This window comes from Musa acuminata, chromosome BXJ1-9 (assembly GCF_036884655.1).
Source record: "Musa acuminata AAA Group cultivar baxijiao chromosome BXJ1-9, Cavendish_Baxijiao_AAA, whole genome shotgun sequence".
Classification (NCBI taxonomy): domain Eukaryota; kingdom Viridiplantae; phylum Streptophyta; class Magnoliopsida; order Zingiberales; family Musaceae; genus Musa; species Musa acuminata.
In genome coordinates this window covers 8,737,936-8,762,718 of record NC_088335.1, presented here as the reverse complement: position 1 = coordinate 8,762,718, position 24,783 = coordinate 8,737,936, and the positions used below count along the sequence as shown (strand labels likewise).

Genomic DNA, 24,783 nt, shown 5'->3' with positions numbered 1-24,783 from the left:
ACATGTATGCGATTTTTGGACTCAGTCCCACATTCATTAAAGAATAAGAGAATCAAAAACTCATTTGTACGTCAAGTCTATCATTATCTTCAAAGCTATAAAAGAATAAAAACTGTGTGAGTACGCTCGTTACCTAAAACGATGCTAACATCATCCGCATCAATAACGAACCAATCAAATATTGACTTATCAATACCATTTTTGGAGTGAGATGCTAACATAAACCGTCCAATGCTATACGGGAGAAACTATTGCAAAGAGAAGACCATTATTATATGCTTATAAAACATGCTATAGATATATTATATGACGAGAGAAGAATCAACAATGTGCCATTACAATGGAGAATACATAAATAGCAGTTCTGACTATATACATATTTGAACATGAAACAAGTACAGAAAAAGAATCTCCACTGCCGTCAGGCATTTCAATGAGAAAATACAAATGTTTAGGTAGGAAGAATTCATCACTCTTGATGCAGGCCGAAACGAACCAGAAGTTGCTCATCAGACACATCAATGGATGATCCGATACAAAAGTTATGACTCATCCCAAAATGGTACTGCAGACTCCACCCTCACACGGTTCAATCGAACTGTCCCGAGAATGTATTCAGGGAGCTCTTCCTCCTCCTTTGCCTGCACAATAATGATAGCACATTTGTGAGAAAGAAGACAATAGAGAGTATGTGTATGGTAGGGTCATCTAGCCAAGAAAATCAAATTTCATTCTTCAAAATGACCTCTAAGTAACTGTTATCCTCGACATCTATCCTCTTGATCATAACATAAGCACTGAATTCTCTCAAAACCAACAAAGACCTAAGAACAAAAGAGTAAAATCAGCTCCCTCACATAATTCTAATTGTAACTCTTGGTGCACAAAAATTTTGCAAAGCTTCACATAGTAATGTGTCCTCTCCTAGCCAGCCTGTTCTCTCCTAGCATTAATATTTTCAATACCTTCAATTGCTAAACTATATAAATAAAACTCAAATATCCAAAATAAAAAGATAGGACTAAAATTAATCTAATGTTAGACCCAAACACAAATTGTTTGGCACAAATAAAACCATGTAAAACATGTTCCAAGACATGCAGAAGAAATAAAACATTAACATGTCTTATTCACATGGTTGCCATAAATTTTAGGAAGTTTCGTAACAAGCTTCTGAAAAAAATTCAAAATAAACAAAGCCTCGAGTTTAATGTCATGAAGTCACAAACTAGGTTCAGATCAACCTGCTTAATGTCATGAACCCAGTAGCACAAATAACCGAGAAAGAATACCAATACAGGAAAAGATATTGTGCCAGTTCATACCTCAATCAGGATTGCAAGGTCAACAACAATGCTCGTGATGTATCCAAGAACTAAACTGATTATACTCCTTGCAACTGATGAGGAGCCAATATCTACATCTATCTGCAGATTAGAGCTTTGTCAGCATTCTAGGGAAGTCTCAACTGCAAACCAGTTAGTGTGAATTGACAAACTGATCATTTTATTGTTAAGTAAAAACCAAAAGTCCTCAGGCACAACATAAAATTGCAAGCTAAAAATCCTTTGTTTATGTTCACTAGCAACATGACCAACAAGAATAATTTAAATTTTTATCTAATTAACTATAAGTAAATAACCTTTGAATTAATGGTTTTTCTAAAAGGTTTGCGTCCAAAGATTTTGCAGAAAGAAATGCACACAAGAAAATATTAATCATGACAAGCTAATTACATGAAATTCAATATGAAACTAGGTACACTGGTGTGCACATACATTCCATGATCTGGTTCAAAGTAATAGCATTTATTGAAGTTCATGATGTACCCAGCTCATGTTCAACCTAGGTCAAGATACATTCATATTATTAGTGAGAGGGCAACATCATATTCCTCAAACCATCTACCTTGTTATCTGTAAGTTTCTTGCCTGAATTGGCATGACATCCATGCTAGTTGTCACAGACATTGGAGCACACAATGGCTTGTCAAACCACATTTCCAAATCTGAGACTGGTTTTACAATCTTCATGAAATCCTTCATTCAAGTCACATACATTCAGATATTTCTATGTGAAAGAATAGCCTAATTAGCTACTACTTCATCATGTCAATAAAGTCTGTAAGCAACAAACATGGATCTTACATAGCTTACAAGCACTGAACATGAGTCCTAAATCCAAACAAAAGCACATGAGAGTATCAGGTCAAATAGATCAGTAGAAAATTCCAGTTGCTGAGAAGCATCAACAACTATGTACAAGTAGCGGATACAAATCTGGAATCTGTTTACCTCTAGAAAGTTATCTTGGCGGAGATACTTGCAAGTTACTGCTTTGCCTAACAAGCATGCTTTAGATCCTACTGCACGTTTGACCATCCAATACCCCTATGAATTTACTACCTTAATGTTAATTGAAGTCATCAAAATTAAAAATAAGGGTGAGTTAGTATCATCTACTGAAAAGCACATACCTCTACAATTCTTGGTATAAGTTTAAATCTTGAGTCTCGAAACATGTTAGTTCCATCTAAAAATCTGCCCAACAAGGACTCTTTGTTTATGGGCTTTTCTGCAGCATAATAAAGAACCAAACTGTAGTTTGGTTTTGAGGGAATCTGCAATTTGACGAGACAAAGGAAATATTAGAAAACTAAAATGAAAATAGAAATTGATTTAAGAAAAAATGCAGAAAGAATGTATCATAATGACTTTAGTTCATTGACATTGTATTCTACCAGGTTACATTCTTGTCATGCATACAAGCTGATACCTGAAGATGCTGAGTAGGAACTAAAGTTATCATTATCTTGTATAAGTTGGTCGTTTAAGATCCAAAAGTACAATACAATACACCTTGATACGCCCATAAAATTTTAATAAAAAATATCGATATACTGACCGTGTCAGTCAGTACACCATTACACCATTGAGTTAGTGGGTTATGGTAGGTAGAAGCAAAAAAATTAAATTATAATATTTAATGCTTGATAGATAGATATTAGCTGTAGAAAAATTGCAAGGACAGAAAATTTGAAGAAAAGAGTAAAATTATGAGAACAGTACACAGACCTCTAAATTTATTATGAGAATGAATGGGAGCCTTTTTCCGGCTTCTGACTGAAAGATAAAAGAAACTACAGTCAGTACTTGCATGATTCAAGTTCACAACAATAATAATTGAAAATAATTGTATCTGTAGTAGTGGAATCTGGAAACTAGGATAGCAATTTGTATCTTCATAAGATGCTTGAACCATCATCATAGAATAAAAATAATAGACATAACTGTTCCACTTAGCCATGTGCATGTATCTGTCATATGCAATAGAGAGAACATTTAATAGCAAATACCATCAAGAAAAACATAAGGTACCCATCCAAATTGTTTATCAATGTAAAGGATCGAGATGTTCACAATAATTGGATTCCAGTTCCCTGTATTTCTATGGAAATAGATAAATAAAAAAATAAAATAAAATAAGAGGGCTACAGGTAACATAATATGTAAGAGAATTTGTGATAAGAAAACAGCATTCTGTTTGGAGTCTTGGATGAAGTAAGTTTTCAAATATGATACATATACCCACTATGATCCAAGAATTAAAAGATAGATAAAAAATGAATGAAGCAAGTTTTCAAATATGTTCCTAAGATCCCTCATTTTGGTTGCTTTTCTGTCATAAGAATCAGGGAACATGCAGATTCTTTTCTATGCAGTATACTGAAATTTAATCCATCAAAGGTACAGGTGGTGACAGTTTTAGTACCTGAATGAAGCTCTTGGGATGCAATGCAACCTTATCAATACTATTATCAGCCCTGAACCAGTCAACTCCAATAAGTTTCAAAAGAGGATCTCCTCCAACTATCTGTTTATATCATACTGAAATGTTAGTAACAATGAAAACTGAATAATGACAAGAAACATCTTTATGACAAAAAAATTAGTAAAGGTGATCTAACTACACGAGAAAATAAATCCAAGATGCTGAAAGTTAAAAAATAAGAAACTTCAAATATGATATGATATGCATGAACAAGTAGTTGCCAGTACATGCTTTGGGAGAACACCATTTGATGTAACAGATAAATTTGTCCATGTCATAGTCAAATGGACTTTCTTAATTCTCACCAGAAAGGCAGCTAAAAAATCATGTAAAGGTTGCAATTGTAATAAGAAAAAGTTTGGCTACATAAATTTAGAAAAGAAAAAAAAAGAAGGCAATATAAGAAGCTTTACATGCATAAAACATGGGCACAAGGGTAGTAAAAGACATGACACTAAAGAAGGGACATGAGTTTTTCGTCAAAACTTATTTGATGGAAATATATAAAAAGCTTAAAGTTTTATCAGGGGCTGAGGTTAAAGAATAGGTAGGATGGAGTGATATCACTATGGAACTATCATGCCACAGGTCAAAGGTCTAGAATTCAGAGGCAATAACATTCAGGACAGGATAATTGCTTGTTGTTTGTTGCAAAGCACTGCAGTTAGATAAGTACAAAAGTAAATTACTTTGACATACCCCTAAAAAGCATATATTATGAAGGCAGCAATAATCACATTTAGTGTTGCACTGCTATATCAGCTAAACTGCAACATAGAATGACCAAAATTTGAACAACCAGCAATATGCTTACGTATGGAATCTAAGATTTCAAATCAAGCAAGCAATATAAGAGAATTTAGATGTTCTACAGAAACTTTTAAGTGTCAGAATAGAAGCAAGGAATACATGCAGCAAGAAAAGCTTTAGCAAACATTAAACAGTTGCATCAGTTGTCAAGCAAAAAATAAGAATATATTAGGTTATGTTTTGAGGGGATATTGATCATAGAAAACTTCAAAAGATCTAAAGTAAATTTAGATCTAAATAATATATAAATAGAACTGGTTTCAGCAGCAGTAACAGCACAGGAAAGGGAAGATAATACAGAACAAGATAGAAGACAAAGTAAAAACTGATCTGGAGAGATACAAGAGAGACCTTTAGCTTATTTCTCACCACACAAGAATCTCTTGCACCATGCAAATAACTGAACTGGGGATCTCTTTATGCCAGTAGGTACTAAGAAATTCTGGTTACAAATTAAGCTTATGGAACTGAGGAAGAAAACAATGATTTGCAGGACATAGAATGAGTCTAGATGGAGCAGAATGTTAAGTATCTATTTAAGGAGCTATGCTTGATTCAAGGACACAAATAAGCCAGAGTACAGTGGAAAAGAACTCTAATAAGTACAATTAGAAACCTTCTATTGCAAACTTAGATAAGAAAACCAAATAGTACACCCTGAGACAAAATAGGGACAACAAAAATACAAAAAAAACATTGATGTGTATGCTGCTCTGCATTACCATGAACAAGTATTTATGTTCTGATTGGGCATCACTATCCAGATAAGAAGGGGCAGGGATCTCATGACCAGACAAACAAGACAGAGCACATAATGGTGAACTGGCTGTGCATTTAATGAACACGCCAAACTATGGCACTTGTGGCACTTCACTGGACTATTAAAGGCTTTCAGGTTTCAAAGCAGAAGTGATGAAAAAAAAAACATTTAACTATAAGTGTGACAGTTAAATTTATGGTTAGCAGATTGTACTAAAAGGAAAGACCTTAGAGTAATCCTTTAAGTAGTTCTTCCCTCTTATCATAAATCCTTGTCCACTTGGAGAACTCCAACAATTGGTGTCTGTTTCCCCTTTACCTTGTCGCATAGAACCATGAAATTGACTTGGATCAATGATAATAGATGGAGAGTTGGCATCTAATTCGCTTCTCTCCAATACAGCTGTATGCATAAAGAAAAGGTATTTTAGGTCAAAATGTTACTAAGCAACAACACATAATGATGATAACAAACAAACCCTTAACTTAAACTTTGGCAGGTAATGGCCAGTAACTCAAAGTAACAAATGCTCCAAAAATATTATTGTCAAGCTAATCACACAGCTAAAACATAAACCAACTAACTAGGAGACATAACTAATGTTGTAAAAACAATGAGAAAACTTCAGCTTAATTCTCATCAGATTAAATAAGAACTTATTTTTAGCATTTGAAAAAGGCACAAACTATGCTTTTTGGAAACAAGTACCTTACAGAATCATCAAGTTCAATTTATTCATACAATATTCTTAAGAAGTTCAATAAACTTATACTTAAGCAAAGAATCTAAAGACAGATGGAATATGTCAATCAGTTTCAGGTTGTGGACATGACCTTTACTTCTTTTCAAAGCTAACATGGCCCATGACACATTCTTCAGCTTCATATTTCCGGCCTGATGAAGTTGTATAAATGATGTAAGCTTTAATCATTATGAATGGCTACTTGGAAAGATTATACACAATGGAAGTGATAAATAAACAAAATTTGCTTTTATATTATACCACCTTGGGGAGCTCAATCTCGTCATCACTATCTTCATCTTCCAAGGCGTCGCTACTGGCAATTGCATCAAAGAACTCTTCATCAACCTCAGAATCCTTGAATTCAGTATGGGCATTTGAAGAATCAGATATTGGTGAATCCACAATTGTTGATGGTGAATATGATGTTAACGCAGGATTTGCACCAAAATATTCTTTTAATCCTGAAAAGTTGTAGTACAAGCAAAAGGTTGAAAAGTATGGTGGGGTTGTGTATTCTTCATATGTCAATACATGCAATGTCACAATTAAAATGAATCCTACATTAATTACCATGTCCTGAGACAACATAATCCAAGTAGAATATAAAGCTTAACCCCCAATATAGGATTAGTTGGTCAAGCAGAACACTCTACTCTTCCATGTTAAGTCTAAAGATTTTATGAAGTACAAAATATCACAACTTTCACAAACAATAATAGGCAAGAGAAGCCAACCTGCTACTTGGCAAAGTAAAGCATAAGGGATGGTTCTATCAAAATTTGAGTATTGGTTTCTCCTCCATATACCCCAAGATTTGGCAGGGACTTCAAGCATAAGAGTTACTTGGCATTTTGCAGTGGAAGAATCTGATGTGTTTAGCCTTCTGATTTCCCATGTTGAAGCTGCATAACTAGCTTATTTTATTTTCTGAGAAATATATTCATAAAGAAACAACAAAAATAAGCTTAAACAGGAGTCAATAGTTATTAAGCTACAGAGAATTTTTTAATTCAAGAAGCTAATCATTCATGATTCTTACTGATGTCAAGAAACATTAAGGTAATGAACATGTAACTCATACCATGTAGCAGTTACAAGCATAAAGTGAAACCACATGGCATGTAGCTCACCAGGGACAACCACAAGGATGTTATGATCAGAAACTAAGTGACCATGCTATGCCATTATATTTATTAATATGTCTAGGCATATGCCACATCTATGGAAACATATCTAGCAAAGACCACATTAGGTCGAACAAACAAGGCAACTAGTACACAATGGTGATCGGACCCATACCGGTTGCTGGCAGGTATATATGTATACCAATACACCATACTGATTGCCGTCGGACTGGTACGTATGGTGTACCAATACAAGATACACCAGTACACAATGATGATTCAAAGATGAAGTTGGAGAAGAGGAAGGTGCAGTGGAGAGGAGGAGCAAGGAAGAAGAAAATGGAAGAGGAAGAAACAAGAGGACAAAGTGGAGGAAGAGGAAGAAGAAGAAGGAAGATGAGGAAGCGATGGAGGAAGAAGAAGAAGAAGCGATGGAGGAAGGAGAAAGAAGAAAAGGAAGTGAAGGACGAGGAAGAAGAAGGAAGAAGAGGAAGTGATGGAGGAGGAATTATATTGGGAGGTAGACAATGGTGAATGGAAGTGGTGACGTCAGATGTCAGTGACGAACAACAACAATGACAGAGTCAGTTCCATGCCCCCCATGAGAAGAGGACTTGTGTTTGCGAGCCCTAATCGAACTTTTACTGTTTTATGTTTTTTTTTTTTGTTTTCTATTGGGTTGGACCAGACCATCTGAAACAAGGATGGTCCACAAACTAGTCCTAGCTTGGACCAGCACATACTGCCTGTTTTATACCAGTGTAGATGAAATGAAGAACCCTGCCTTAGACTACTCATTTGGTTTAGAACCTATATCTTTGTTCATTAAAAAAAAAAGTTAAAGAAAGTTCACTAGAACAACAAGATGTACGGTGCCAATCAATATCATCTGCACAAGACATATCTAAACCTGTATAAGCATGATCAAGGTGAACCAAAAATAAATAAAGCGACTATTAAGGAAAAAATCAAATGCAACTCGAAAAAAGAATCTCTATTCAGTTGAAAACTTTAAGCTTATTTGGCTAAGGCAGTGCTGCTACATAGTGCACAAAATCAAATATATGCTAATATGACATGAGTGCATACACAAACATAATCACAGAAATATAAACATAGAGGCAAAGCACTAGCAGCCTCATGCAACCCCATCATTCATGTAGCTCGTATAGACACCCACTAGCATACATACTGATACACCTATCCACTCATGTACACCCACCCATATGCACATGTAAACATGACCATGTTTAAGTTGATTATTGTTCAACATAACCTACACCAAAAACATAAACAACAAAAGAACCAATTGTGCATAACAGGTATTGCCCTTCTGTAAAATGAAACTACAATTTTGGCATGGTCCAGTTCCATGCCATACCAGTAAGCAAGACCCTATACCAGCTGGCAATGGCAAAAAATTGGTCTAGCCAATATTTCCAAACCTCTTACACAAGTTCACAAGGCATGTGCTAATACCACAAGGAAATTTAGCATAAAATGGTGACTAGAAGTTTTGGCTTATTGAGAAAATTAGTATGTCCTAGTACCAGTGTTTCACATTGGAAAATTTTCCCATAATGATTTTGCTTCTACTTAATAAGCATTAAAAATAACAATTAGCTTGGTCTAGTACCAGCTATTCCCATTGGAAATTCTTCCCATACTGGATTTGCTTTTACTAAGGCATAAAAAAAAAAAATGTCAAAATGAAAATACACCAGCTCATAAAATAACTGCATAATTTCATGGACAGAATAACTTAACACAGCCACACATATAAAGAACAGGAATAATCCAATAAAGACAAACAGAAGATGCTGCCCTGGTTTGTAAAGAAACTATTACAGCTAATATAGAACTAGAAGTAGAATGCATATTACATAAGAAAAAAAGTCTTACGATTGATTTTTGTTCGCTGATAACCAGATCTTTGAGGTCGTTTCTTGTTAACAGCAGGAAACTGTAAAATTGCTGCATGCATATGAAAATGACACTGCTTGTAACATTACATAAAAGCAGTATGAAACATCTTTTGCCAAATGAAAAGAATGGTAAATTTACCAACTGTTGATCCATGGTAATGTCATTGAACTATGGGAACTAGAAGGACTTCAATTTGTAAAGACATACCAGAAAACCCTTTTCATTGCACAACAGCAAAGTGCCTTCTCAATCAATGTTAAAATACAATATACAAGTTCTCTACACTATAGTCTTACCACAAATAAGATAAGTTCCATGCCAAATTGTCACATAAACTAATACAAATGGTACTTACTATATGACTCATCTTGCCCACGAAACCACTGTCTAGAGAATACAAAATCTTTCTTTGAACGCCACCTGAAAAGTCAGTGCTCAAAGGATGATGATGATGATGAAAGAACAGTATTACAAAAGAAATTTGAGTACATTTGATTCACGAAAATCAAAAGTAGCATGAAAACAATATAGTAACTAAATATAACATATGCCCATGATATGCAATACCGAATCGTACCGCCCGATATGAGCGGTACGTACCAGTCCGACAGCATACCGGTACGTGGACCGCTTGGTACCAGTATAGTGCTACAGTACTATACTATAGTAGTGCTACAATGCTGTAGTTCTATACTGTAGCAGTGTTACAGTGCTACAGTAGGAAAAAATATATATATAATTGTTCGGTACACGTCTGGTGTACTGCTCGGTACGCCGGTACCGTACCGTACCGAGCCAACCTCGAAACACCAATATGATACGATATTACATACCTTGCATATACCAATTAAATATTTTACCAAAAAAATATCAAAATATTTTGGCATCTTAGAAAAAAATACAAGTATTAAGCAATATAGAGCAGAAGTCAAAACAGATATGCAACAGCATTACGATTCTACCTAAACACCGATATAACCCTTGAAAAGTAGATGGAACCAACAAATATTATAAGGAACTTGGAAAAAGTTCAGCTTGCGGATGTTGAGAAAGAAGGATGTTCACGGATACATATTTAGTAGATACTATTTTGATACAGAGGGCATCAGTAGCTTAAACATGTATGGAGTAGAGCTCAAAGATGAAAATGAAAACACACACTTTTATACAATGGCTGATGCAGAGATAAGATCCTGTTCCATTTAGGAAGATTGAAAAAAAAAAAGAACTGTGTCTTGCTCTCCTTACTCTACTCTTGCCTTTTGACGACCTATGTGGAAATTACTTATGTCAACTATCTGGTTTCACAGAGATTAATAAGATAATTAAGAGATGATCAAATTGATCATTGGGGCCTAAACTTCCACCTTGCTAAGTTCATTAGTTAACTTGCATATTGCTTAATAGTTAACAGTACCTTTAAGTAGGCATCAGCTATTAAAATATTATAGCTCACAATTGGTCAGTTGAATTCCTAAATTTGAATCTTGCATGAGAACAATATAAGTACTAATAGACCAGTTCATTTATTCAGTGAACTGGTTATGAATGCTAAGATATGCAAAGTAATAGTAGACAGAGAATTTTAGCAAAAGTACCAGTTAAGTTGTGTGGGTTCATATGTTCCATAAACAACATCATAGTGCCCATCTACTGAATCCACTAACTCAAGGTCACCTGTCAACATATCCCACCTGCAGAAATTATTTTTAAAAGGAGTTTGATAGAAATAAGCATAAGGCAAGAATTTACTCAACTTACTCATATCTCTTGTGCCTATCAAGGCTCAGAACAACTTCAAAGATAGTGTCCACATTTGCTTCAATGACACCAACAGACTTAAGAAGCAAACCTCTTGCACCCTAATTAGAAAAGATATTTTAAAAAATAATTAGTATTGTCAGTGGAGCTATTTCCTAGTTTTGGATGACTAAATATCAGAATGCTTCGCTCACAGCAAAAACTGAATGGTGAAGATAGAAAAGAACTTATCCCAATTTAGTATGAGCTATAGAGTTTGAGACTGCAACAACTATGTAATCTCCAAAGACAAGATTCACTGACAATGAACTGGAAATGATAGCTGGGGCATCATTTTAGATGAATGAAGAACATACACAATTATCTATAGATCTGAGGAACTTATCTTTTTCCTAAAAATTGTGTCTCGATCAAATTATGTTCAGATGCATACAGTTAGTCCCCTCAAATTCAGGTGTTATACTGTCAACCTTGCTAATTCCAGCAGATTTTAACCAAATCTGATTAATTCCCTGAACAAATCAAGAGCTTAGTATCAGACTTTGGTGACTTCGATCTGGATATCCTGTAAACCATGACATTCGATCCTTCCATAAGCAGTAGGCACAACTTGTTTAGAATCCATGATAAAGCCCCCACCTCCAAATCTTGCAGGATACTGAGGATTAACATGTCTTGTGTTGGTAATGTGCTGTCATGATACAGCACAACTGGCATAAGATAGCACAGGTTCATGCAGACCAGCATACCATAGGAATATACAAAACTGTAGGCAGACACTTCAGTACAGCACAAACTCCCAAGCCGATAGGATGGTGGTGCTACAATGCATGGCCAGTATATTCTAGAACTCCTGAAAACTCCCAAATGTAATGCTAAGCTCTAGTTGCTCAGCATGCTGCAACCAAATTATACTTGGAACCCCAAAATTAGCATGGCATGGATTGCAGGGAAATGGGCAAGTCAAAAATTTAAACTTCAAGACAAATAGAAATCAAGAGTTAATGACAAAAATAGGCCAAACGAGAAGGCAGAGATCAACAACAAGTCCACTAAATGCCCAAGTGCACCCTAGAACCTCAAAAAATTGCAGCCCTCATGGAATGCATAAGAGGAAGCATTTTACAGCTATATGGAATTACATGGAAGGGAAAATAAGAAGATCAATTATGTCTATCACCAAGTTCCGCTTGCCCAAGTGCACTCTAGAACCTCAAAAAATTGCAGCCCTCATGGAATGCATAAGAGGAAGCATCTTACAGCTATATGGAATTACATGGAAGGGAAAAATGAGAAGATCAATTGTCTATCACCAAGTATCGCTTATGACTGTATTGGAGAGTCTTGGTAAGGACAGCCAGATAATTTTACTTCCATAAATGGTCTAAATCAAATCATTAGGCACCTGGCAATCTAATAAAATACTTAAACCATAAATTTGAAAGCCCTAGTCTTAGTTGAGAACTTTCTATAAATCTTTAATCCAACAAACCCACAACCTTGTCACTTGCTTAACTTCTGGCATCAATCTGAGTAAGAAAAGGGCTAGAGAAGAAAAAGGAGGCTATGGGACTACCAAATGTAAAATTTTCCATTATTTTTATCAGGAAAAAATCATTCCTATTTTTTTTCAGTTTATCAAAATGCCTAAGGAATGGTGGTTTATCAAGTTGTGCCAACCACCAGCCAAAATTGAGGGTTTCAGATGCGCTTAAAACCATGCTACCAACTGCATGGTCAAAGCTCAACATGCAAAGATAGATAAATAAAATAGAGAATGTTCTAGGCAGAGAAAAGAAAAAGAACGGAATCTTGAAACAGATAAATGTTGTTAGTCCGATTGCCAAGTTAAAAGCAGAGGAACTGTATTTTTCTGACACTACCTTTGCAAAAAAAGAAAAGACTAGTGTCTTACCAGTATGTCAAAGAACAGTTGGTCTTCTTTATTTTTAGTGATATCTGAAATAGCTTCAAAAAAATAACTTTATCGCCAGTTACCTTTTTTTTTCTGATATTGTCAAGAAATCTAAGTAATCTTGCATGACTGAATTTAATATTTTTTTTTTCAGTTATCAAGCTTGTATGCATAAAAGTCAAACAACTCTCTAAGATGAGAACACATTTCATGGACCATAATCCATCCAGATAATAATAAGCAAACAAAAGACATCTTCATAGCAAAAAATCAAAAGTAACAGATACAACCCACAGAAGGAAGAAAATGACCTTTAAATTAGTGACATCTTCAAAAATTCTAATACCTGCAGAAAAGAAACAATGAACCTTTGAGGAAGCAAGAAGTCTTAGCATAATGAGAAAAAGAAAGTTTATAAATTAATCTTAAATTTGTTATGTACTAGAACAAAATAAGACTTTGTCATCTGACGTCAAAGCAAAATGAGAATAACAGAATTGACTTATTAAGTATGGTTAAGAGATTGAAACGAACCCCACTTATCTGTTATATTTTCTTTTTAGCCTTTTAGTTTAATAGAAACATATTACTTTATTAACTCTTATCTTTCTCTTTTATGCCTTTTTTCCTTTTTCTTATTTCTTTTTTCATAATTTGACATATATTTTTTATTGGTCACATACTCTATCAATCTATCTTACATATTTTTATTGAATTCAGACAACCTTTATGTTGCAGAGTATTATATACACTATATATTAATAGTATAGCTTTTAAAAGAACCCTTTCTACATATCATATAGAAAAGAGCTCCTCTATTTTCCATGATTTTTATCTTTTTGTATTAAATGGTATAAGGGAAAAAGTCCTACTATAAATCATTTGTCTGCAAGTAACAAAAAATAGTGAAGACATTTATTATGTGAATTAGATCCCAGCTTAAAATTTTTATGACTCCTTGAAAAGTTCATGTATAATCACGGATATATCTAGATGAAACTAGCAGTACTATAAACATGAGGTAAACATGTATAAAAATTGAAGTATGGTAATTACATGTTATACACTGAAATCTAGCATTTCTCACAGCCATAACTCCACAAAATGCACTAACAGCTTGTTTGGATAGAAAGGCATGGAGAAAAGAGAAGAAAACTAGAGAGAAGTGGGTCATATAAAGTTACTTTCTCTTGTTTGGTTACAAACCCTGGGGGAGAAGTGGGCAGAAATGGAGAGAACCAACTTTTCTCCAAAAGTTGAGAGGATTAGATAGAAAATGATTTTTGAGTCCCTTCTCTCATGCTGACCAAACAAGGAAAACGAAATTGGCCTTATTCTCTCCTTGCCTTCTCTTTTTTCCATATATCTTCTCTCCTTTACTTTCTCACCTATACATCCTCTTCTCTTCTATCCTTATGTAATTATGCATAAAGACCCTAAAAAGCCTGTCTCAAGTTTTTAAAAATTAGCTTATTCAGATCACATATAGATTAAAAAAATGGCATCCAATACCTCCGAGCCTTCTCTCCCTCCCTCTCTCTCTCTCTTGCACAACAGACTACTCTTATCAGAACAACTTATATGTTGTTGAACTGATCACAAATATATATGTTGTTACCAATGTTGGAGATCCATCTGCCTCTGTTTCACCTTTGCTTTCACCACTACCTCTACCTGAAAAATAGGAGATATGCTTTGCCAATGTCTGTGGGTATCCAAAGAGGTAACATAGACATTTTTGCCAATCCTCCCTCCCCCATTTGGACCAGACATCAGTGGTCTTAAGTCTTAACACAAGGCAAATGACATAGAACACATATGTAGAATGGTTCATTCATTCTACCAAGCAATTACATAAGTGGGTTCACACTGAGGCCCCATCTTTACATCCTACAAGGCAGGTAGTTCAGAGGGAAACCAAGGCATGTGCCTTCAATCATCCCCCAAGAAAATCTATCTTCTTACTGGTTGCCAATTGACTGAGCGTCACATGATTAGCGCCAATGAGTCCTTGCTATTGAACCACCAGGGTCTATGTCATTGTTTTCAAGAGATGTGGCAGGCAGAGAAAACAAGTATGAGTAAGAAAAGAATCCTTGAGATTTGAGGAAAAAGGTTTACCAGCATCACCTGTTTCTCTCTTATGCAAATGAATTAGCTTGTGGCCCCGCAAAAAGAACTCCCATGGGGCTACTTGTTTTATCATAAAATTTGTACATTACAATAAATTCATAAGTTTTATATAAAACAAAACAATTAACTGTTGAAGAAAAAAAATTTTCTTTATGAATTTACAATGCTAAATTTAATGTAGTTTATATGGGTTTTCATTTCTACTTTGATTTATATTTTAAGAATATATTCTCCTGAATTTTTCATTTCCTACATTTTACATTTTCCATTTTATTTAGGTTCTTATTATTAAATTACTTTTGACCAACTGGGACCTTTGCTCAGTGATTCTCTGATCCTCACCATTTATCTTATTCATCTAATTCATATTAACAGACAGATGATTCCAACACATTATCAATTTTAAAGCTTAAAGCCAAGGTCCCTCAAGATCATTACTGATATAGATCCCAGCAAAAGTTTGTGCTCTGCTTGTGAAAATGTTCAGGTAAAATAATAAAGAAAAGTAAGACAGCTACCATTAACAGTACGGACACATCGCCACTTATGTGTTTCAATCACATCTTCCACATCTGCTTCAATATATGTCTCTCTCCTCAAATGACTCCCAAGACCTGAAGACCGCCGAATAAGCATTTCTGGGCCTGTAATTGCAAATTACATTAATGTACCGAATAAATTAAGCATAAGATAAAATTATGTAAATTGTTATCTGGACAAATATGTGAGCCCTAGGCGGGCTCATTAGAAAGGATTAGACTGGTAGAGGGAACCAAATTTTATACGCCAGTAGGTTGGTTTTCACAAGTCATAACTATTAATAACATTAAACAGTTAAACCTATCACTAACCAGAATAGATTATCATTGTCATAAAAACTGAATATACTAAAATGCAGCAACATTTTGCCCAATATGGAGGCCAAGGGAGGGCAAAATCTTACACATGTTTATCCCTTAGAAAGATGAGGTTGTATCTATATTTCAAATGCATTGTGTATTTGTAATGAATAACCTTGCATAGAAAGTTTTTTCCTTGATCACTAATGTTAAGACTAATAAGCATAATAGAAATGCTTTAACCACCTCTCTTGTACCAATCAACTAACCAAAATAGTAAGATGAATACCAAGATGGTCAGATTATTTTTTCATCCTGCGGCTCTCGCATAGCCTCAGAGGCCCAGCGAAAAAAGATAGGTGAGTAAATGACATTGAATATGTCAATGATCGTTGACAGTGAAAATCCAATACAATACCACTCTAAGCCTGTTGCAACAATAAAACGTCACGGTTAAGCAACAATACAATGTTAGAGTGGCATTTTCATATGCAATCAAATACCACTCTGAGCTTGCTGCATAACTATGACATTGCATTGCCATTTTGATTAAATCAGCTCAATGATCCTTAAATAAAAATGTGAACATGAAGATGCCATTGTATTGCCAGCTATCTTCTCCTCAAAAGAAAAAGTCAACTATCTCACTTAGCATTAATCATCAATTCAAATACAAGTATCTACTGTTGCCAACAGTTACAAACTTACATATATGCCAATACCTTATGTGTTTTTCCTATTTTCCTAGCAGCATACCATGGTATTCTATACTTTTCACTTTTCAGTCCTACATTCTACCAGTATGCCCAATTGTATTACAAGATCTAAAGCCCAATATGCTCAATTGTGGTACAACTCACAAGACCTAAAAAGGCAATCTTTTGAGAAATATGTGAAGCAACCTGATGTCAGTAAGGCTTAAGCTCTAAAGTGCCGTTGAAATTTAATATGGCTGCATGGAAGATTTCATAAAATTTTACAACTAGATGTCAACCAAATTTCAACTGGTAAACCTTGTGCTGAATTGAAAAAGTGAAAAACTTAAAACCCAAGTAAGGAAAACCAATCATGGAGCCCACACCAAGTCCCATTAACATGACTGGAAAGTATACACAGGTACTGAAAAGATTTAGGTACAAGAAATTGAGAGCTGGTCTTGAAGCACAAACAATCCAAAGAACCAACAGAAAACAAGCTCCATATATACATATACAAGATCATCAAATCAAACTAAATAATTTCATTTGGCTCCAGCATAGATACCAAAGTTTTGAGTTCCTTCTAAAGCCAATCTGAATCAGCTGAAATGCATCAAAATGAGTTGTCCTAATCTGAACTCCCTATGTTTTCTGATCCAAGTTGGTAGTTTAGATTAAATAAATCATAAATACCAACACAGATCTTTAAACACCACTAAAACATATAAAATCAAATTAAATAACTCTCTCAACAAAATTTTTATTAGAAAACACTAACGCCAAGCTCTATTGACTTTGAACGCCAAATATGACCCAAAGTATCTTAACTACTGAAAGCAATTATTAACATTTCATACATGAGTGTGTCATTGATACATCACTATGTGCTAACCAACAAATACTAGAATAAAACTCATGCCAGCCAGCATGATATCCATGCAAAACCAACAAAATGTGGCACACTCTTTACAAGACTCAATACTGAACTACCAATGCCACCAAAAATATCAAAGTCCAGACCATTCCTCAAGAGCCGAGCTAAAAAGTGAAGAACTTCATAGAAACTTAGTGGCCTTACCCAAGAAACATGAAAATGGTAGGATGTGGATATTTGATATGTTCTATCGTATGGAAAAAGAAATTATCATGTTAAATTAACAGACAATCGAAACAAGGAATTTTTCAAAAAATTTAAACTCTTATAGGATGAAAAACAAACACATATACTAATAAGAGAAAAGTGGAAGTGTGAAATGCAGAAATATAAAGTTTTGTGAATGCAGGCTTTATAAAGATACTCTAAATTTGTACCACATAATCCATAACATTCACCTGATGTCTTAAAATTTAGTGAATATTAACCATGTAGGTACAAAATATTAGTGAATAAACTTTCACTTTGTAAAGCAAAAGAGATGGAACAGAAATCAGTATAATGCAATCATATGGAAGACACTAGCAGCTTCATGATACTAAATAAAATGAATAAACTAAACCAATAACTATAAAATAAAGCTCCTGTCGCTCATCAAATAGGCATATATTGTTTACCTTTACCAATTTTGATAAGCTTTTTTCTCAAGTCTTTTGCATATCGTCTGACTCGGGGTCGGTGCCCTTCAAGATTAAGCCTATTATAATAGAAGTACATGAGACATGAAGCATATCATCAAAAATGTTAATAAGCAAAAGAAAGTTCTGTCAAAAAGAATAATATCACTTCTATTATTATCATTTATCACATCATGAAATTAAACATACTCGTTGTCTATGCTAAGTTTGTGCCGGCTACTCCCTCTCAGAAGATTGTACTCAGCCTGTTAGAAAATTATAAACCAAAAGAAAATAGAAATATAAGAGGCATGATATGTGACGATATCTCAGATTGCAGGGCAAAAAATACAGTGAGAGGTGATGAGATCTGCTGGGCATGCAAAAAAGAAGACAACTAACACAATTATTGGGAAGATGATTAAAGTTGTGATGTCATCGATTGGTTTTTGAATTCATTTATGGAGTACCATTCACATATTCAATCAATTTTTTAAACAAAAGGATTCAGGTGCTCATATGACAAAATTATAGAAATGAATAGGAGATTTCAAAATCAGTATTGAAGATCAAACATTATTTTCAACATATAGATCATCAAGTGAGATTGCAAAATCAGCTGTAGAAAATAAAAAAATACAGCACAAGCAAGATAAGTCACAAGGTTTTTGATGAATGAGATATTTCTTTATGATATGGTTAATCATTCAACCCCCAATCTTATGATATTATCCTCAACTAAAAATTGAATGACAAGTTCATATAAGTTTCAGGGAGCAAATAATAGATACCCACTTTAGTTAGCATCCATATATATCAGCACAACAGTGTTTCAATATTATAGGCATTGAGGTCACTCGTCAAATTATCAAACTATAGCAGCACGAAGAATAACCTGAGCAACCCAACTTTTTCCAAGGTAGAGTTCTCGTTAGGATCAAATTAGTGAATATTAAAACTGCTTATTGTGAGTTCTCTTTTCATTCTAAGTGTACCATCTCATTTGAGTTGCATCAACCATTGACGAGAACTGCTATTAAGTCAGTCCTTATTTTTGCTGGCTGGAGATATATCTGTACAACAAGCAGAGTCACAACTGGAACAACAGTGGAGAAGAGGAGCTTGCCACAAAAAACTATTGAAACAGGAGACTGCCATACTGCTGACAAATTGACCAACTGATCAAGTAAATTTCTAAAACCAGTTTTTTAGATGAAAATGCAATAGACAAGTCCAAAAAAATGTGAAGTGATACAGAGTAGACAGAGTCAAGCTTTAACATTGGCAAACCAAGCAGTAAGAAATTAGCATTTTGTGAGCAAATCTAGCACATTTTACATCACACTTATTAACATCACAAGTAAGATCTCTCCATCTTCCGTTTTCTAAATCATGAATCTTTTGATGGCATCCCTCAGTTTTCATCATCTCCTAATCATGCACTGTCTTACATCAGGCAGTCGTTCGTATAGCTTCATTTTTCTAAGTTATGCTCTTAATTATTATTAAAATGTTGCAATATTGAATTCTTGTGTAATTTTATGTAACTTGATGCTTGGCCTATTAAATATAAGAGCTTCATGTATGCCACTTGAATTCAAGATATACCAGGATCCAAATGCCTATGTGCTCTTAGTGATATTTTAAATTTTTCCCAGCATGGCAAGTTGCATGCCATGCTAGGGCTGTGCAGAACCATGTGGCACTACCACCAGCTATTTGTTTACTGCAGCTAAAGCTGGTCACAGGGGCTGTATCAGTAGCATTGTGATGCAACACATTAAACCCCCCAAATCACCAGTATTTAAAGCATTGCCCCTAATTCATGAATGTCAACAGCTTCCCCACATCAAACTTATGAACTGGAAAGCTATATTGAACAAGAGAAGTAATGATGGAAATTTGTGAAGATAGAACCTCCTACCAGTGTTAGAGACTGCTGCACAGTGACAATTTTGTTTTTATAACTTATATAAATCAAGGGTAATCTCTTAATCTAGCATCTTGTGCATAGACTTGGTGCCAGTCTGCCAGGAGTCCTCATGTGCAACTATTTTACTTACCCTGCAATCTATTCTTCATTCTGCAACAATTATTCTTTCACAGTCAAGTGCTTACAGATTTTGTGATTCTTCATGGCAGCTTTTTCATTTAAACAGCTCTACTGAAGTTATATAATGAATTAATGATTATACTAACGATGAAAAAATTATGAGATTCTCTATTGTTATATAACTGATACCGTTCATCATAATCCATCGAGAATTAAATAGATTTGAGTCAGTTACCCCAAGCTCGATGCAAGAAAATATTGACCTAAGTCAACTTTAACATGCTTACTCAGACACTAATTTAAACATGTCCATGGCATAGCACCAAAATATTCATCACCACCAGATTGAAAATGTGAGGATCACAACAAGAGATCACATATCAACAAAAAAAATTAAATTCACCTTCCATTTTGATTCTTATCTAGCAGCTTATTACAATGCAATGAAATATCACTACAGTAAAAGTCAGTACAGAGAATCCAGTTCAGAAGTCTGTAAACTAATAGTAGTTTCAATTTCTCTTTACACACCTGTTGCTTAGCCTGTTCAAATGCCTCAATCCACTTGCGTGCCTCTCCAGCAGAACCACAAGCAATCTAATAAAGAAAGAACAATGAGTTAAACGCCCCACTCACCATGGAGCATTTTAATTAGATAAATTTTCTTGACATAAGTAGTACATATTAGAGAAACATCTCTTCTAAACTAGTTAATTAACAAAAAAATAGTAGAAATCTGCAACCAAAAGAAAGAAGGTAAATTATGATAAAGATAACCAAGAACAAAAACACTATTCCATTTCAGTCCTGTTAAAAAGTACATATTAGTTAGAATGTTCTTTTGCCACAAGATGGAGAGTAAAAGCTTTCCGTAATGAACAAAAACATTATTCCATTTAGGTAAAAGTCCTAGGTATTTTGGATCAATTATTCAACAAGATGGAAAGAACGGTGAAAATATCATTCATAAAGTAAAAATAGAATGGTTAAAATGACGAGGGGCATTAGGAGTCTTGTATGATCATTAGAAACCTTTGAGATTATATATATATATATATATATATATATATATATATATAAGATAGTTATGAGACCAACTATACTTCATGAATCTAAGTGTTAGACTATTAAAATAAATATATACAAATAATTTGTATTGTTAAAATGAGAATATTGAGATGGATGTATGGAGTTACTAGGAAAGACAGAAAAAATATATATTTTTATCGCTTTGATAGAGAATATGATGAGAAAATTAAGTGTATGAGCATACGCTGATGAGAACTCCAGATGCAGTAGTCAGAAGAAGTGAAATAATTAATGTTAGTAGCACAAAGAGAGGTAGAAGAAGACCTAAAAAGACTTTAATAGAAATTATAAATAAAGATTTAAGCAAGATATACAATTTCAAATAATACCGTCCGGTACGGACGGTACGTACCGGTCTGTCAGCTGATCGATACATGGTCCATCCGTTACTGGACGGAATGGAATATATATATATAAACGAGGCGACGTCGCGTCGCGTCGCCTCGGCGATACGACGTCACCTTTTATAAGAATATTTATATATAAATATATATATATATATACTGTGCGGTATACCGCTCGGTATACAGTATCGTACCGTATCGAGCGAACATCGAAACTTCGGTACGATACGATATTTCAATCCTTGGATTTAAGTACTTTGAACTTAACTAAACATATAACTTTCTACATATCTCAATGGTGCCAAAACATTAATGTACCCAACCCCAAATAGTTGGAACTTACGACTTTGTTGTCGTTGTTCTTTTCCCACAAGCTACTTGTTATAAATGCATATATTATATTTGACATATATCCATGATGCATGGGATCCATAGGATACTTATCATATTTTGAGTTGTGATCTAAGGACCCTCAATCATATCGACATGAAAAATGTAGGTGGATTAAATTGTTCAAATGGATAAACTGAAATTGAATAAAGGAAGCTCAGACTTCTAGCAACAAAGATATATTTGTCACAAAGTTTAAATATTTCTAGAAAGAAAAGAGGATGCCCACTTACTTCTCCTTTTTTTGTTTGGTCCAATCGATTGTAAAACCTCAGAACGTAAAATTCCTGCTAGAAGATAGTCTTCTTTTTAGACAACTTGAACACATCATAAAATGAGTGGCCATGAAACAACAAAGATTACAAAACAATGAAAAACAAAATATTATATGGCATATTGGAGTATTACCCCGTTATTGAAATTATGCCGTCCTAGCTCCTCCACCACAAGAGTATGATTTACAACTCCTTTCCTAATTGGTTTCTGTTGCAGGAGAAAGGAAAAGAATAATCAAGCATTTAAATCTCATTTCTAATAGCATAACTTTAAACTTCTTCAAGAAGAAATTTTGATTCATTTTTCACTTCATATCTAATGCCATTATGAAACTAATCTAGCTGGTTTAATCTCATATATTTAACACAAAAGGAGAGTAAATTACAAGAATTTTGGCAAGACATTTAGTGATAACTAAACAATATCTTCAAGCTTCAGTCCAACTAGGAAAGATAGGAAGAAACCAAAAACAGAAAGAAATTACAAATGGCCACTTAATAAAACTCAAAAGAAATGTTTCCATTATTCAAATCAAGGTTTGTAATGTCGTCCGATATACTTCAGTATAGGTGGTATTTACTGGTCCGACAACCTATCGATACATGAAGTAGAACAAACCAGTCGATATGCAAGATACAAGGTCTGTACCACCCGGTACTAGATAGTTTTTCTTTTCAGCAATTTCAGGATTTCTACGACACTCGGCAGATACCATCATACTGACATCTGGTACACCAATATGAACTAGTATGGTATCGGTCCGAGTCCTAACCGGTATGGTATTGATCATTACAAGAAATTGTGAACCTTGATTAAAATGATTAAAAATAGAATGAGCATATAATCCAAATATCAGATTGATAGGATAAGTAGCAAAGAATGACAAGTCATGTTAAGCAGCATAAAAGAGAGAAAGGATAGACTTACCATAGTGAAAAGGAAGACTAAATGGGGGAAAGATCAAAGCAGAAAAACTTAACTGTATGGGAAGCTCATCCATGACAAGACAGAAAGAAAATGCTTATGACCATTTATTTCTGCATTAGAATAGCCCACTAAAAATGTAGTGATTATCCAACTATCACTAAGAGGTCTCCTCAAAAGTGTAATGCTGTCTACGGTGGACCCATACAAATTTTTAAGAAGTGGCGGAACTCCCACATCGTCACTGTTATAATCCAGTAGAAGAGTTCAATAAATCAAATTGACAACTACCAAAAATCTAATAGGAGCTTCTTTTATATATTCCAATGTTGCCCACTTGCTGCAAAAGGTGCAAGTTGTCTGGTTACTAACAAGTTTTGAATACCATTACTTCAAAAGCCTTCACAGAAGGGAGACATATACACTTGAGGTAGTATTCTAATGAAAGGTAACCTTGGCATCCTAGATAACATAAATCACGTCAAGAACATATTAAGCACAGGCTTTATTGAGTTCAGAACCATGAAGCAATGGGGGCGTTGATTGCCATATCACCTGTATCCTGCTTTTCATCTCTTCCAAGAATTTGCAAAACTAATTATTAAATAGGTTTATCTAGCATCAAATTAACTGTCAGATTTTTCCAAATACACTCTAATTGTTGATGGACATCGGAACACATGGCAGCAAAAATTGTCTCTAACCAATAACAAGAAATTCAAAGTTTCAAAGAAAAAATAACAGTCGATTACCCCAAACGACTAATCAGTGAAAGAATCTTCGAAAAGTAACACTAGAATCTCATCAAGAACCCGTATCTAGCATAGCATTAAAGTAACTGTCAGATTTCTTTTTCAAATAACCTCTGATTATTGGTGGATATTTGAAGCCCGGCATAAAAACCTGCGTCTAACTCATGACAAGAAATTCAAAGAAAAAAACACATTTACCGCACCGTCAATTACCACGACAACAAAGGCAACTCATCAAGAACCCAAATCTAGCATTGAAATAAGTCTTAGATTTTCTTTCCAAACACCCTCAAATTATTGGCGGCAAAACGATTGCGACTAACCGATACCAAGAAATTCAAAGAAAGAACAAACTTATTTAACCCTCGATTACCCCAACGACTATTTATCGCTTGAGAATTTTCCAGAGACTAAGAAAGGAATCTCATCCAGAACTCATCTCTACTTACGATGCCGCGGTGGTTGCCCGGCTCCCTCTTGTACATGGCGACGTACGTCCCCTTGAGGACGAGGTAGCGGAGGTGGCAGTACTCGTGACCGATGGAATTGACTCCGAGGTGGTAGACCCAGCCGAAGTACTCGACCTCCCGCCCGCTCTTCTCCGATGCGTACCCTTCCGCGTCCGACATCGTCTCGCCGGCGCCGGCGACGGTCGCCTCCTTCGTCGCCGCCCCATCCTCCATCGCAGCGGAAGCGAGCCCGATCGATCCTTAATCCCCACGCAGATCAAAGAAAAGTTACAGAAAGGATAGACCGAGAGAAAGGAGACGAGTACGGAGACGCCTTTGAAACTTGATCGGATTCTTCTTTGTTCCTTCTTTACTTTTTGGCTCGTCGTGGGTTATCGGAAGAAGAATATTAT

The 24,783-nt window shown here is 34.9% G+C and overlaps 1 protein-coding gene across 1 annotated transcript; it reads right to left on the bottom strand.

Annotated features, from left to right (window-relative positions):
* Positions 1 to 279: 279 nt before the first annotated feature.
* On the bottom strand, positions 280 to 24,783 carry LOC103997835 (protein ENHANCED DISEASE RESISTANCE 2). The gene is made up of 22 exons (XM_009419162.3): positions 24,371 to 24,783; positions 22,378 to 22,452; positions 22,203 to 22,256; positions 20,678 to 20,743; positions 18,304 to 18,359; positions 18,094 to 18,173; positions 15,524 to 15,649; positions 13,184 to 13,218; positions 10,958 to 11,058; positions 10,795 to 10,890; positions 9,552 to 9,616; positions 9,173 to 9,244; positions 6,881 to 7,048; positions 6,408 to 6,607; positions 6,235 to 6,295; positions 5,628 to 5,803; positions 3,772 to 3,873; positions 3,075 to 3,122; positions 2,477 to 2,620; positions 2,295 to 2,390; positions 1,326 to 1,427; positions 280 to 641 (listed from the first exon to the last, which is right to left on the bottom strand). Exons 1-22 carry the CDS (start codon positions 24,602 to 24,604, stop codon positions 543 to 545), a joined length of 2,256 nt encoding a protein of 751 aa, XP_009417437.2. The 5' UTR covers positions 24,605 to 24,783; the 3' UTR covers positions 280 to 542.

What these genes read in the sequence shown, in the direction of transcription:
- LOC103997835 (XM_009419162.3), bottom strand. Translation starts at nt 24,604, where the DNA reads ATGGAGGATGGGGCGGCGACGAAGGAGGCGACCGTCGCCGGCGCCGGC. An exon ending in AAACTTAGCATAGACAACGA is followed by an intron (nt 18,174 to 18,303) that starts GTATGTTTAATT and finishes CTATTATAATAG; the next exon opens with GCTTAATCTTGAAGGGCACC. An exon ending in ATGTGTCCGTACTGTTAATG is followed by an intron (nt 13,219 to 15,523) that starts GTAGCTGTCTTA and finishes TCTTTTCTGCAG; the next exon opens with GTATTAGAATTTTTGAAGAT.